This window comes from Gouania willdenowi, chromosome 14 (genome assembly GCF_900634775.1).
Source record: "Gouania willdenowi chromosome 14, fGouWil2.1, whole genome shotgun sequence".
Lineage (NCBI taxonomy): Eukaryota > Metazoa > Chordata > Actinopteri > Blenniiformes > Gobiesocidae > Gouania > Gouania willdenowi.
In genome coordinates, this window is record NC_041057.1 from 28,719,311 (window position 1) to 28,733,701 (window position 14,391).

Sequence of the window (14,391 nt, forward strand, 5' to 3'; positions counted from 1 at the left end):
GGCTACAGAAAAGTGTATAAATTAAATTTTATTATTTATTTTTATCTCTCCCTGAAACATTATTCTGTATGTCAGTATCAAGAATATGTATGAATGTATGTATGTATGTGTGTGTGTGTAAACCAAACCTTAAACCATACTCATACTAAGTCTGATGTCAAAATGAGTATGTAATGCATTCACATTAGATAGTATGGAAACATTGAGTACACAAGAAATACCCAGATGTATACTATATTGGGACATTTCCTAAGTATGCACACTGGGCACACTAATCATACTCAACCGTCACATGATGGATTGCGAGCGGAATGTAAAATTGAGCTAAAAGCTAAAAATCAAACATCCCCTTTTCAAAACAAAAGCATCCCTTCTTGCCTTCCATTAGTTTTTAACCCTTTTGTTTTGAAGTGAACCTAAAGTTTAGTCAGTAGCACAATGACGGGTCTACGAAAATTGCTGAAATGTCGGCATGAAATGTGTTTCCACGAGTTTTATGGATCAAATGAGCAAATGTTGATATTCAATCAATGGAGATATTTAGCCTCAGTTTGCAAACAGTTTTTGTCATTGTAGGTTCAAAATGCATCTTGGAAAACTTCAGTGGGAATGGCCATAATCCTAATCATCCTAACCATACTTATAGTACCGTATATACTCATTGAGTTTGTATTGTGTGGTATGGAGTGTGCTTTCAAACACAGTCTTTAACCCCTGCCAATCTCCCTTGTGCTAGTGTCGGTCACGTGTTGTCCACCTGACATAACTAGAACATTTCTATGGGGAACTATCTCAATAAAGCCCACTGAGCTATTCCTGCAGGTCTATGCCCTGCATGCAGTAACACTGTTACTACCTCTATTTATTCATCTTCTATATCTGCTGCATTCTGCAACGGGTTGCAGTGGCCTCTAGGGACTTATCCCAGCTGACATCAGATGCAAACGGTGGTAAATCCTTGATAACCCAGTACATGGAATTACAAGGCTGAACATGAACTCTTGAGATCCATTTTGATGGTACTATCACATTATCATTGATTTGACAAGCCACGTGGGGAACAAATTGACACAGAATAGACATGTAGCTAAAATAATTCAGACTTTACTCTGCAATAATCACAGAATAAGCTAAAATACCATAAAATAAGAAATAAAAGAGCAAATGTGCTCAAACCTAACAAATTCAGCCAATCAAGTGAGAAAGAATAAAGCAGCAACACAACAGAATTTGAATCCTTCATAGTTGCAGGAACGAAGAGATGGTAATGTTTCATTTCAGTGCAATTTAAAGAACCAAGCGTGTGAACAGACACATTGGCTGCTAGCGCCTAACAAAGGGAGCTTCTATATAGGACAGAATCTGCAGTGGAAATGGGACACTGATAGAGACGTGTGGAGACAAGGCCAGGCCGACACTTGTGTGTCATAAAGAGGACAGCAGAATGGCCATCCTGTGGATTCCTAAGGCATTATTTCTAGGTTGCAGACGGATAAGTGCACGTTAAAACAATATCCCACCAACCAAAAAAATCATTTCTCATAGCTGCCTCTATTTACTGAAAGGCTCTTGGTTTCCCACCGGGCCAGAAACAAATGAAAATGTTATTTCTCTACTCATGAACTCATACCTAGTCTTGTTTTTCACTGCTGGCAATTTCATTTCGCTTTCAAATTTGACTTAAGCCCACGGCAAGAGGGAAATAATGTCTCTGGAATAATCTTTCACTATCTTCCTGTCCATCGATCAAGCATCATATACTTATTCACTGTTGGCTCTGTTGTTTTGCTGTTTAAGGGGAAGTCGTGGTCACTTCTGAAAAATGAGTAGTGTGACATTGGATTGGCTGATGGTGATGCTGTCAACCTCCTGAGCCCAAAATAGAAGAACGTGTCCTTCTCCAGCACAGCCTGTCAAATATTATAATAGGGCCCAGCATTGCAAATATGAAGTCAGCATAAGTCCTTTAGTCTGAGTTATATGAAAAACATTTCAATTGAAAGCATCATTAAAAAGAGTTTAACAATTAAAGGGCAAAAACATTTACAGAACTGAATAACAACTATGTGTTCCTTTCAAAATAATATACTTCTGGGGTTTTGTTTTACTATTGCCATGTGGGTCTGAGAGACAAGTGGAACAACTCTGTGATTTAAGCCCGAGATTTGTTATTCTGGTGCAAGCATTTCATTTATTATCATAAAATAAATGATGATGATGGCTGATTAAATATGAATCATTGTTTAGATACCGGTATACCCTTCAAAAAAAAATGTATTTTTCTAATTTACAGCCAAATAGAACATGATTCCTATGTAATTCATTTAACTACGTTAGTATATAGGTAAAAACAACCACTTTGTTATGAAACACAGAGGTTTCACGTCTCGGCTGGAAGTTTGAAAAATCTCTTGATTATGGGCGGGGCTCCTGAGGAAGTTAAGGCACGCCCAGTCTAAATTATAACATTTCCAAAGAGTAATCTATGATTGAGGAATTTCTTAATTCAGAATAAAACTTGGAATAAACCAGCCACCTAATTAAGTGTTTACAAGGTCAGTTTAAAGAAGATACAACTTTTATTCTGAATTAAAGAGAAAAAATAAAGCTCTCATGTAAACATGGCCAAACTAAACCACTGGCCAAAGATCAATAGTTTTTATTGGAGGGCCAACAGTGTTGGTTCATGATGTAAAAAGGAACCAAAACATCACAAACCACCATTCTCGGCCAATAGCATAATTTGATTGTTATAGCTGGGTTTTAACCCATAAAGGTCAGTCACTCTTTCCTTTTTACAAAGAATTTTTGTCAAATTAAAATACATAGACTAAGAGCAGTCCCCCAAAACAACAATTTTTCACCATTAAAAGACAAGCTAATACTTACTGGCAATAGCTTCTGTATGTGTGCAGTGTATGTATATTTGTTTATTTTTGTCAGTTTACTTCAGCTCTTTGCTTCAGTGAAAATGATTTAAGGAAACAATTCAATCTAACATTCCTCTTCTAAACCAACTACTGTCCATACACAGTCACAGTGATCTGCTTATGCCTATCCAAGCTGACCCTGAGCATTCTGTCACACTGGGACAAGTTGAAAAGTATATGTTCCTAATTCACTAGAAATGCATATAACTGTGCTGAAACTAAAGTAAAGCTTATATGATTTCAACAATATTCTGAGAGGCCTGTGAGGGCAAGCTTTTGTTTGTGGGACCAGTGTAGTAAACTCTGTTAGACCCACACTATACATACAGTATGTTGTACTGTAGCAGGCTCATGGTGGAACCATCAGATATTATCCTCAATCCCTGATGCTTCTCAAATATGAAAATAATAAACACTGACAGAAAAGGCCAAACTTGAAGAACGACCACACTGATACAATAACGCAATGACTCAGACCAACTATTGGCAGCTTTCGTCACAACAGGGGCCACAAAAATGTGAATGTCAGGTCAGCATTTAGAAGAATCTGAGCAATAACATGGTAAAGAACAATTGTTTATCATTTTGTATTTTCCTGCCACACCCTTGAATTCTTTTTTTTGTGTTTGTTTACGTGGTCTTCTGCGTATTCTTCTTATCATTTTGCACATTTTCATTGTGTATATATTTCTGTCATTCTGTGTATTTCTGTTTGTGTCATGAGTCATTATTTACGTTTATTATTGTTGTGATTTTGTATTATTTCTGTAATTTTGTATGTTTGTTGTTGTTTTGTGTTAGTTTTCTACTATTTTATGCTTTTTTTGTTCTATGTTTGGAGTCACTAGTTTGGAGGCAGCACAAAAAGAGACTGAGGGGCCACAGTTGCCCATGTCTAACCCAGACATTAGGACCTCAGGTGCTTACCATTATCACCACAAGCAACGAAGCTTCAATACAAAGACAAACAATGAAATAAACTACTTCTCATCAGAAGGATAAAAGCAACAGAAGAGAGAACAAAGAGAGAGAGAAAAAAAAGGAGGCGACCAATCATGGTTTTGTTTATGCTGTCTAGGATGAGCCACAGGAAGTCAGTAATATGTCACGGTGAATGGCCAGTCATCAGGTTTCTGATAGACGGATGCTTCTGGACTCCTGGTGTGCATGATTGTGTTTCCTCTGCTTCCCAGCTTGTGAGCGATCACACCCCTACCAGGCCTTTGTGATTTAACTAGGGACTCTGACATGGCTTCTCCTTGGGGGTGGATGGAAAATCTGCATGTTGTCCTACTGTTGATGTGCTTTTTGCGTGTTTGTGTTTTCACGTATGTTGGCCAGTGTGCATTTGTCAAGAAGAAAGTCGGTCGATGAAGACCTCCCATCACAAAAGAAAGCAGCACTTCCCCAGTCTCTTAATGCAGCCAGTTGTTACATTGCTCCCATTGCTATGGCAACCGGTGCTCTCTCCTTGGGCTCTGCATGCATCCAATCAGAGTGAGACCTTTGTAGAGATTCCTCCGGGCTCCACTTATTCAACTTACCCCACCAGAACAGGCTCCACGCTGCAAAGGCTGGAACAAAGAGAGAAGAGGCTCCCTCACCAGAGCTGCTATTACATCAAAACACTGCGGTTACAGGGTTGGGTTACAGGGAATGCGGAAGTAATGTGTAGCCAAGAGTGGGACTCACCGCAAAAGCAAAAACAGGCAACAGTGCATAGCCATAGCCAATTTCAGTGGAAATTATGTGGAATAGGATTTGTTATTGGAGCCTCGGAGCTTGAAAACTTGGCAAGTACCGCACGGCTCTGGCACTGCTTTATGCTTGATAAGTCAAAATGGATTCCAGCTGAGCCTATTTATGTCATTCCTGAAAACATATGGATAGGATTCAAGCGCTCAATACTTTCAACCTTCAACAATGACATTCAACACCACTTCTCCAGTCCATTAATCTTCCATGAGAATAGATTTATCATCCGCCGCAGTCAGGGAGTGCACTGATTCAGGATCCGCTAACAGTTTTTACTGCACCACTTTCATCAAGTAAAGACCCAGATTTTGATCCATCTATAGTATCATAAGTACAGAAAAAATGTACAATTCATCCAATCCAGTCATTTCCATTTCTGTTCAGAGCCTTAAAATAAAAGACAAACACTGTGGCAGCTGAAATGTTTGCTCTGACTGACAATATGCACAACTACACTGTGCCTGCTACAGCCTAATTATCACAGTACATTCTAAGTGTATTGGATTCTGAGGTAAACTCCAGCGAAATGAGGTTGAGGGCCTTTTGTGCCGGTAGCACTTTCTTTGACAAGCCATCAAGCTAGACCTTTCCAAGGTGCGATGTGTCAGACTCCACTCCAGGCCTTAAAAGGGAAAATTGGAAAGAATCCAATAAATGGACAACATGGGAAGGGACATTTCCTGCATGGGAAGCAGGTTTGAGCAGACAGCAAAAACAAATATGGAGATTTCAAGATAATAAAGCAGGCCATCTACACATTTTGCAAATTCCTGCACTAAATGTCAGGCAGATGCTTCCACAGTCACATCTTAAAACCCGTGATTACCAAAAAAATTTAGGTTTGGTCCCCAAGAGGTGGAATGATTCATTTTTTTTTTTAACATCAGAAAGAATGAATTCATTGAATGCACATTCCCCTGCAGAAACCAGTATGCTGCCAAAATTGGGTCTGAAAACAAAACAGAAAACTGAAAAACAATAGCAATACTAATTTGTGTGTTCTTTAGCAATCATGATGTATTGGCAGGAGACCGTTGAGAAGCCGATAAACAGTCAAAAGACTGTCAAGTAATCCCTGCGCTGTCTGCTGCTCATCTCAAAGCATCACTCGGTGCACACTGGTGTCTCAACAGAGAGAACCATCCCATGATAATGAGCTAATTATAGGTACAACATTCCTGCTTCCATATCTAAATGCTTGTAGTATTTCAGATTATTGAGAGGCAGAGCGAGAAGGAGACTGATAATTGATGCAAGCAATTACAAGTTCTGTGTTGGAGCAAATTGCCCGCTGTATCTGGACATGTCGGGTGGCTGTGACCTCATTTATATCAGAGTGTCAAAAAATAATTGGAGAGTGTAACTGCTAGGATGGAGGATGGACGGAGCGTGATGCAGACCAGTTCAGGTCATATTATGGAAGCAGTCGATAGATTTAGTATCAATGGGAGCTCAGGACAAGGTCATGGGCAAAAGTTATTTGCAGCATTAGTAATTTCCAGCAAATGTAATAATAACAGTAATCTTTACAACAACAAAATACTTTTTGCCAACATCTGTAATTTGAGGGTTTAATATGGTTTGGGCCTACACTCACTGTGCGAGGGCCCAGCAGTTCTGTTTTCCTAACAAAGCCAGTAATAACAGAGTTTAGTTTTACTAGCGTATGAGACGTTAGCTATGTTTGGTCTGAAACCGCTTCAAAAGCATGGAAATATTGTGTGCTTGACTTTTAACAACATCACTTCCAGATGTTTCATTACAAAAAGACTTTCAAACCCTGTTTTAGAAAAAAAAGAAAGCAAAAGAAAGAAAAGAGCGTCTTGTCTGAGTGGAGCCAGAACCTCGAGGTTTGGATTTCAGAAAGCCACTATTTTCACATTTTTCTTTGACTCAGTTAGTTAACCACTTGGAAAAACATGGATAAAGATCGCCTCTTAATTTAAGTGATAATTCACTCTAAATGGATCCCCACACAAAATATGACTCAATGTTGAGAAACCATAATACAGAATGCTGAGTAGAATTGGACTGCATTGACTGTTTCTGTCTGAGACACTGGATTTTCTCAGCAGAACATTTTAAACAGGTGACAACAAGAAGTAAATCCAGCCACATTGTGTAGATCATTACAGTCAGGCTCTCGTGCCTCTCATCACAAAGGCTTACAGTGATTGGCGGGCTCCGACCCGTCACTGTGGAACCTCTCTCTGTAGCACCCGCCTCTCATCAAGAGCAAAGGGTGGGAAAAAACGGAGTAACATGCTGTTTACTTGCAGTCCCAAGCCTGTAATTGCCAATTTATTTGATAGGCAGCCCAGTAATGATGGCATTTCACCCCGTGCTGCAGAGACTAAACAGGAGTGATTCATCCTGAGCTCCCTGCCCTCCCTGATCCAGCAGACTTTCTCTGCTCAGGACCGCCGCCTGCCTGAATGCCTGCCACCCAGACTGAAGGGGTGGAGTGTGATGGGGGACGTGAGGGGGAGTGGCTGCCATGTCGGCTTCAAACAAACCCAAAAAGGGAACCCTGAGCTTCAGAGCAAATGCGGCTAAGCCTGCCAATTTAGCCGGGGCTTGGGGTTGAAACAAACACAGCCGAGCTGATGTGCCATTTGTAGGCGTTAATGAGCTGGCAGGATGGAGTGAGGAAGGAAGAGAGAGAGAGGGCTGCCAGGCCTGATCTCCTCTGACCTCTGACTCGGTTCATCTGCTTCATCAGAGCGTAGTCCTGCCCTGAGGGGAGGGAGGGGCTTTCAGCAAATACCATTAGCAAACCACTGGTGTAATGAACAGTTTGTGTAAAGCTTGCTGCGGTCTCACATGGCTCTCTGCTACTAATGAGTGACACCACACTGCCAAATGTTTTAGAGCACCTTTCCAAGTACTGGCGTTAGGCTATTCCTGTCTATTCCATACCCATGTGAGTGTCGAATCATTAAACACGGGACGTGATGTTAAACTGTCCTCTGTGCCAAAAGATGGTAGTCTGATGAGGTTTACCAATTGAGAGTGGCGTGGGAGCTGTGTCTCAGTTATGGGAAGGATGTACATTTTTGGACAAATCATCAGTAGCATTACTTTGAATCATGGGGTGTTTCAGCCTTTATCAGTAGACAACCTCATCAAAGGTGGCCAGCTACAGGGTGATCAATCCTGAGCTTGCGTCCGTTAACTGTTTCCCACTCTCTCCTATCTGCAGCTTTGGGCCACTTCATACTCTGTCTGTCCTCTTTGATCTCTTCCTGTTTAATATAACTATTATTATTATTATTATTATTATTATTATTAATAATAATAATAATAATAATAATAATAATAATAATAATAATAATAATAATAGTAATAATAATAATAATAATAATAATAATAATAATAATAATAATGCATTGAATTTATATTGCGCCTTATTTTGGTCACTCAAAGCGCATTACATGGCATTATTCTTTCACTCCACACTTAGCGGTTTAAGCTACTATAGCCACAGCTGCCCTTGGGCAGACTGACGGAAGCGAGGCCAACACTCATGCACACTACATTCATACTGGGAAATGTGGGTGAGGTGTCTTGCCTAAGGACAAAATGACAGATACCACTAGAGCAACTGCCACTCCACTGTGGCACCTGAAATTCTCAGTGGTCTCCCATGCAACTACTAACCAATCCCAGCCTGCTTAGCTTCTGACATCTGACGAGATTGGGCAATGACAGCCTGGGTAGAATCCTAAACTGGCATTTCTGCGGTCGTATCAACATGACATGGGTGCTGATGCTCTGCGAACTGTGGTTTTGTTCCCATTGCTGTGCTTCAATCGACTGATTTGACTGGTGGCTTTGTAAGAACTACTGGTCAATGTGATTCCCTTGCCTCTGCTCTCTCAAACATCCTCATTTTCCTTGGTGGATTCTCAGCCCCCTAAGTGATGTTATTTTTCCCAGCCGCTAGCGTGCGCCTGTCCCTTGCCCAATCATGAGCAGCCTGGTTGTTTCATTGGTACAGCCCACGCAACCATAAAAGGCAGGGGGTGTCATTTTCCCTGAGTCAAGCCTAAAGCTGACCACATACCCAAGCATAAGAGATCTACTAACATTCGTCAAAACAATTGGTCACCCCTAACATAAACATGGTCATAGTAGTTGGTTTCCAACAGCGTTAAAAGTCCATGACACTCAACTGTAGTTATTATATCAAAGGAGAAGGAGATGGTGATAATAACAACAGATGTCGGAACAGCGGATGCTCTCTGTGGAGTCAGTAGCTACAGACCTCAGAGGTTAAGTGAACCTCAGAGACTCTCAGGAGCAAAGTGCAGAACAACGAGAGGCTCAAAGATGGCTTTTCAATTTGCAGATAACAATAATGAACTTTGCTAAACATTTGAGTTTCAAAGCAAAAGTAATTTAGCTCAAGATGAAACTTCCTACAGTACATTCCTTCATTCCTTCCACCTCCTGTGATGTGTGAAGTGGGCATTAACAGCATAGCTGGAGGCAACTTGTTCACAAACCTGCAGGGACCAGACATAAAGCCAGCCGCAGTACGACCATCTAAAGTGACAAGGGGGGGAGGGGGTAAAAGTCTGTCTACGCAGCTTTCAGCAGCTCTCCTAAAGACATGCTCGGTCTCCTGTGGGGTGTCTTGACCGGATGAAGGAAGGTGAAGCAGGAGCGTAGTTCCCTTCCTCTCTCCTGGGTGCGCTGAGTGGCTGAAAGGGCAGCTCAGGTGGAAGAGAACACAGAGAGAGCTTTCTTTATACAAGCCCAACAAAAGCACACTTGTACTCCAGAGAAATCAGATATTATTATTTTAAATAAAAGTGCCCAATACAGTTAAGCATCACTTTAAGGCTTGAGTCAAAGACACAATAGACATGATTAGCTATAGCAGGGGTTCACATCCTTGGAGACAGGACACCATTTTGGGTCACGAGACAATGAGAGGGGGTCGCCAGATGCCTTTAAAAAACTAAGAATATTTTTTGAACAATTATAGCCCATTTTTGCTTGTTTTTACCCTTTTTCTGCAGCTACACCAAACTTTCCATATTTTACCCTTTTTGTTACATTACTCCCATTACTACATTTTTGGCTCTTTTCCCACATAATGACAAATATGTTGACCCCTCATTGTCACTTTTACCCTCTTTTCACAAATAATTCAAGCTTATTTTTGGCAATTTTACCAACTTCATGATTTGTCATGCCCATTATTTGCCAGTTTAAACTAATTGTTCGTAGTTTTTAAATCACATTACCCAATACCCCCCATATTTGCCACTTTGAACCCTTGTTAACCACTTTCTCTGTTGCTGTAATTTAACCAACTTCTGTGTTTTTTAAAATCCCACTTCTTTTAACCCATTTTATTTCTGATTAAAACATGGGTTTACATCTTTAAGATGATTATATAATAAGGCACAAATAATAATAAACATCTTTAATAACAGTGGATATTATTCAGATGAATAAATAAATGTGGTTTTCACAGATTCATAGAACAATGGACCATCATTTTTCTGACTTTATGGATGGACCCCAAAAATCTCTCCCCTTTATTTCCCCTTATAGACGGCCCTGTCTCCACATGACTGTTCTTCAATCTTGATGTCTGTGTTCAACCACCTTCAGCTACCGTGGGGGTCCCCAGTTTCTGGAACCTTTATTTGGGGACGTGGGCTGAAAAGGTTGAGACCCACTGAGCTATAGAGAGCGGCCTTGTTATGAAACCCTTTAACCATTGTTTGTTTAAATCTTAGATCTTATGTTGAGAAATGACAGAGTGAAAGGGTTAATGTTTATCAAACAGCTACAGATGGATCGTTCATCCACAGGTTGCTCTAAAGCTGCTTCCTTTTGTTCCAGCACAATTTATCTTGGCATTCAGGTGTATCGTCTCCACAGTGCAGTCTGACAGAAATCAGCAAGTATCATTTCAATTTCTGTTGTCAACATCAAATTACTTATTTCATTTCATGCCCAGTCAAGCATTGTGCAGCAACATGGAGAATCCGTTTTGCTTCAGTTGTTCAGCCATGTCTTTCTCAAAGACTTGCTCGCCCCCCAAATGACATCTTTAATCATGGCCAGATATCTGATCGCTTCGCTGTAGATTCTCCACACAAAAATCAAAGAGCAGGAGCTGAAGTCTGGCTGTGAGGTCTCCAGAGTCGACTCGCTTTACAGCATGGAGTACGTGGCAGGGCGAGCGGACGCACAACACACAGACACACACTTTCCTTTGCCAGTTAACACTTGCCTTTAGCTCCATCACAAGAAATTCTGTTATGCTGCTAGTTTATTTTCAATAGTCATTAAGAATTTAAGAGTTTAACTCAACTTTTGTGTGAGTGTGTGTGTGTGTGTGTGTGTGTGGTGTGTGTGTGTGTGTGTGTGTGTGTGTGTGTGTGTGTGTGTGTGTGTGTGTGTGTGTGTGTGTGTGTGTGTGTGTGTGTGTGTGTGAGAAAGTAAATAGTCCTCTTCACCTGAAGAACTCCTTGAGTGCACTCAGGAAGTTTAACATGTAGCACAGAGTGCTCAGCTGAGGAACATCTTCAAAGGTTCAACACCAAGTGAACCCTGACAAATACGGAATGGTTCACATTTGTGTCTTACTTCCTGTCCATTTGTCATTTTGTGCTCTTTGTTCAAGGAAATCCACACAAGCAAAAGCTACACATGTCACTATTTAATGTGACTGACCAAAACACATGAGTAGGAATGGTACCGAATTCTGTACTTTCGGTACCAACCAAATTCATTCAGTACTACCTGGTACCAATTCACGTAAAATCAAACGGTACCATGTTTCAGCACCTAAATGCATCTTTGTAACTGTGAGGAAGTGGAAGAGAAGGAGATTTCCTGTGCAGTACCTGAACACAACATTACACACAGAGGAGCGTAATGACGGCAGTTGCTGTGGGTTCAGCGATTGCTGATAGAAAGAAGTCGTAAGGCTTCATGTGAATGTAGCTTCAGTCCTGAATAGCTGCTGTACGACACAGGAGAGTTGGAGAACAAGCTGCTTAGGGCTTCAGGGCTACGTCTGAAGAGAAGCGCAGAGATATTTCCTGGTTCTGTGGTGCGCACACACACACACGCTCTTGTGTCCAACAGCCCAATGAAACAGAAAAAAATGTCCGGAATTAAAGAGAAAGTATAAGGGAGCTCCTCGCTCTGCTCTTTAATCAGACTCTTCCTTCACCTCGTAGCTGCACAGGCCAAATAAACAGAACAGGCTTCTCTGCACACACGGTTCTTAGGATAAGCAGGATGAGAACCAAAGTCAGCATCCCGTTAGTTCAGACAGGCACAGAACTCAAGTTAGCCCCACCCCTTCAGCTGTCAGTAGCTGTAACAACGGACAGCATCCATCCCTTAATTCAGTTAATCATCCAGCAACAACACGCCTACTTCTGCACGCTTAGTCCGGAAACGCCTCGCAACCCACCAGTACCCCAGCTCCTTCTCTTCTGTCTAATTAAACGTGTCTTCTGTTGGCCTCGAACATCTCTGCTTCTGTTCCAGGAGGTCCTGCTGACCGCTCTCTCTGCTTATGCCTCTCCGTGTAGCTCATAGAAGATTGAGGCTTTCCACGCAGCAGCTGGAATGGCAGAGAGGTCCAAGAACAGAGCCTTACCGCAAATATCTAACCTGCATGCTAATAAACAATTTTACTAAAGTGATCCTAACTGAACTAAGCTCTGGCACTAACAATAGCACTAAACTAAAACTTGGTTCTTTTAGTCGAAAAGGGGTAGCCGAGAGACGTGGGTCTTCTCTTTAATACCGGACATTTCTGTCTGTTTTAATGGGTTCACTTTTGCAAGTGAAATACACACAATATAGAGCTTTGTCACATACAGCTGCTATATAATTTTTGCATTATAATAAATAAAAATAAAAAAAAACACTGCATATAGTTATAGTTATAAGAAGTTTGTGAGACAAATGTTAATACAGTACAAACAGATGTTGGTTTGATATATTTGTTAAAATTTGTTATCATTATTATTATTATTGTTATTTTTATCATAAGAAATAAATATGGCAAATTGGAATATTTGGTTCAAATGTGAAAGGTATCCATCCCTACACATGATTTAGCGACATGTTGTCACCCCTTAAACCCTGTCAGGAGTCGTCCTCCCTCCACCTGTGAGCTGCTGTCACCTGCTGCTTGTTCATGTACTCACATCAGTCAGTCTGTCTCTGGAGCTGCTCCTGATGGAAGGCTTGGTGGCTCCGCCCACACTCTCACTGTCGCTGTCCTTGCAGTTGTTTTGCCCCGGCTTCAGCTGTAAAACACAAACAGAGAGGAAGAAGACCAAGGGTTAATACAATGAAGCAAAACTGTCAGTGCTGCAGTCTGGAGATCTGGCGAGGAAAAGCACCCCCACAGAATTGGGTTCATGAATATGTAAAATCTGGCAGGAGCGGCGGCGCTATCTGTGTAAATCTGTCATGTTTCTGAGCCCATTCAGTGGTCAGTGTGTTTGCCAACGATAGACGCCATCTGATCTCGCAGTGTGAAACTCCTCTCTGCCTATGAAAGAGAGAACAGGGACAAAGACCTCTCAAAAACCTTCAAATGGAGCTACAATCCTTTCCAAGCAGACACCACATGCTGAGGCAGGAGGAGCTCAGCGAGTGTCATCCTCTACACATCCTGCCCAAGATGCTGCGAATCGGCAGGAAAAAAAAAACAGAGCGACGTGCCAATCCGTGAGCATTGGAGGATGCTTCAAAATCTGGAGCACAATAAAAGACTCCGGGGAGTGTAAAAAACTTGAGTCTGGTCTCGTCTGTACTCCCTGTCCAAGTCTGTGATTGATGTCTCTTCTGCTGCTCTGAGACCAGACGAATGCTGCAGGTTTTATTTGATGGCACATAAAACGCTGCCTTTATGAGACGAAGCTGTGAACGACTACTCCATCACCTAAAAAGAGGAGCAGCGACTTGTCTGTCTCCGACATAGGAGGAAAGGGACACGGTCGGGACATGGCTGAATAGCAGATTTCATTTTGAATGGAGCCTTTTTTCTCTTTTCAGGATTTGACTATCATTTAGCATGATGAAAAGGGCACAGAGTGAGAGAATAGCAACACAATCCCTGAGCTGAGCAGGTAATTAAAATGAAAATGTCCCCTTTTTGGTAGCCATTAGTGGTGTGAAAAGAATCCTATTCCTTGGGAGACTTGCATGATGGGTTGAAGGCGGGTGGATTCACCAGAGTGTTGAATGTGATAAGAGAGTCTCAGCTGTGGGAGCGCCTCGTGGGCCCGTTACACTGTCTGTGCTCACCGTTAAACATGCATGGTGCTGGAGGAGAAGAGGGAGGAAACACTCAGACCTTGGCCTGGACTGGAATGGTTTATCCCAGAAAACCCAGTGCACCTTTTCCCTCTTTTTCTTGTAAATGCCAGTTTGTCCGAAGGGGATTTGACATAATTTCAGAGAGAAAAATGGCCAATAATACCTCATCTGTCCTGGATTGGGAGCTGATCCTTGAAAACATGGCCTTGAATGCTGCCAGTGTCCCTGTGTATGGGCTCATTCATCAAAACAAGTTGACCTATAATATTCATTAACCACCCAGTGTCCCTGTTGACAGCAGTGGGCCAGCACATTCATGCATTTAGGAACTCACTCACTCACACACAAATGGAAGGAAGAATGTAAATCTACTAGTGGTGGGACTAGATTT

General features: G+C 41.6%; 1 protein-coding gene across 11 annotated transcripts in view; it reads right to left on the reverse strand.

Annotated features, from left to right (window-relative positions):
* Window positions 1-14,391, reverse strand: part of auts2a (activator of transcription and developmental regulator AUTS2 a) — a 501,602-nt gene that overhangs the window by 244,555 nt on the left and 242,656 nt on the right. For all 11 annotated transcript variants that reach the window (XM_028467010.1, XM_028467008.1, XM_028467009.1 and 8 more), the window contains one exon: window positions 12,881-12,982. In XM_028467010.1, the coding sequence (XP_028322811.1) occupies window positions 12,881-12,982 (102 nt within the window). The remainder of the gene's footprint in view (window positions 1-12,880; window positions 12,983-14,391) is intronic.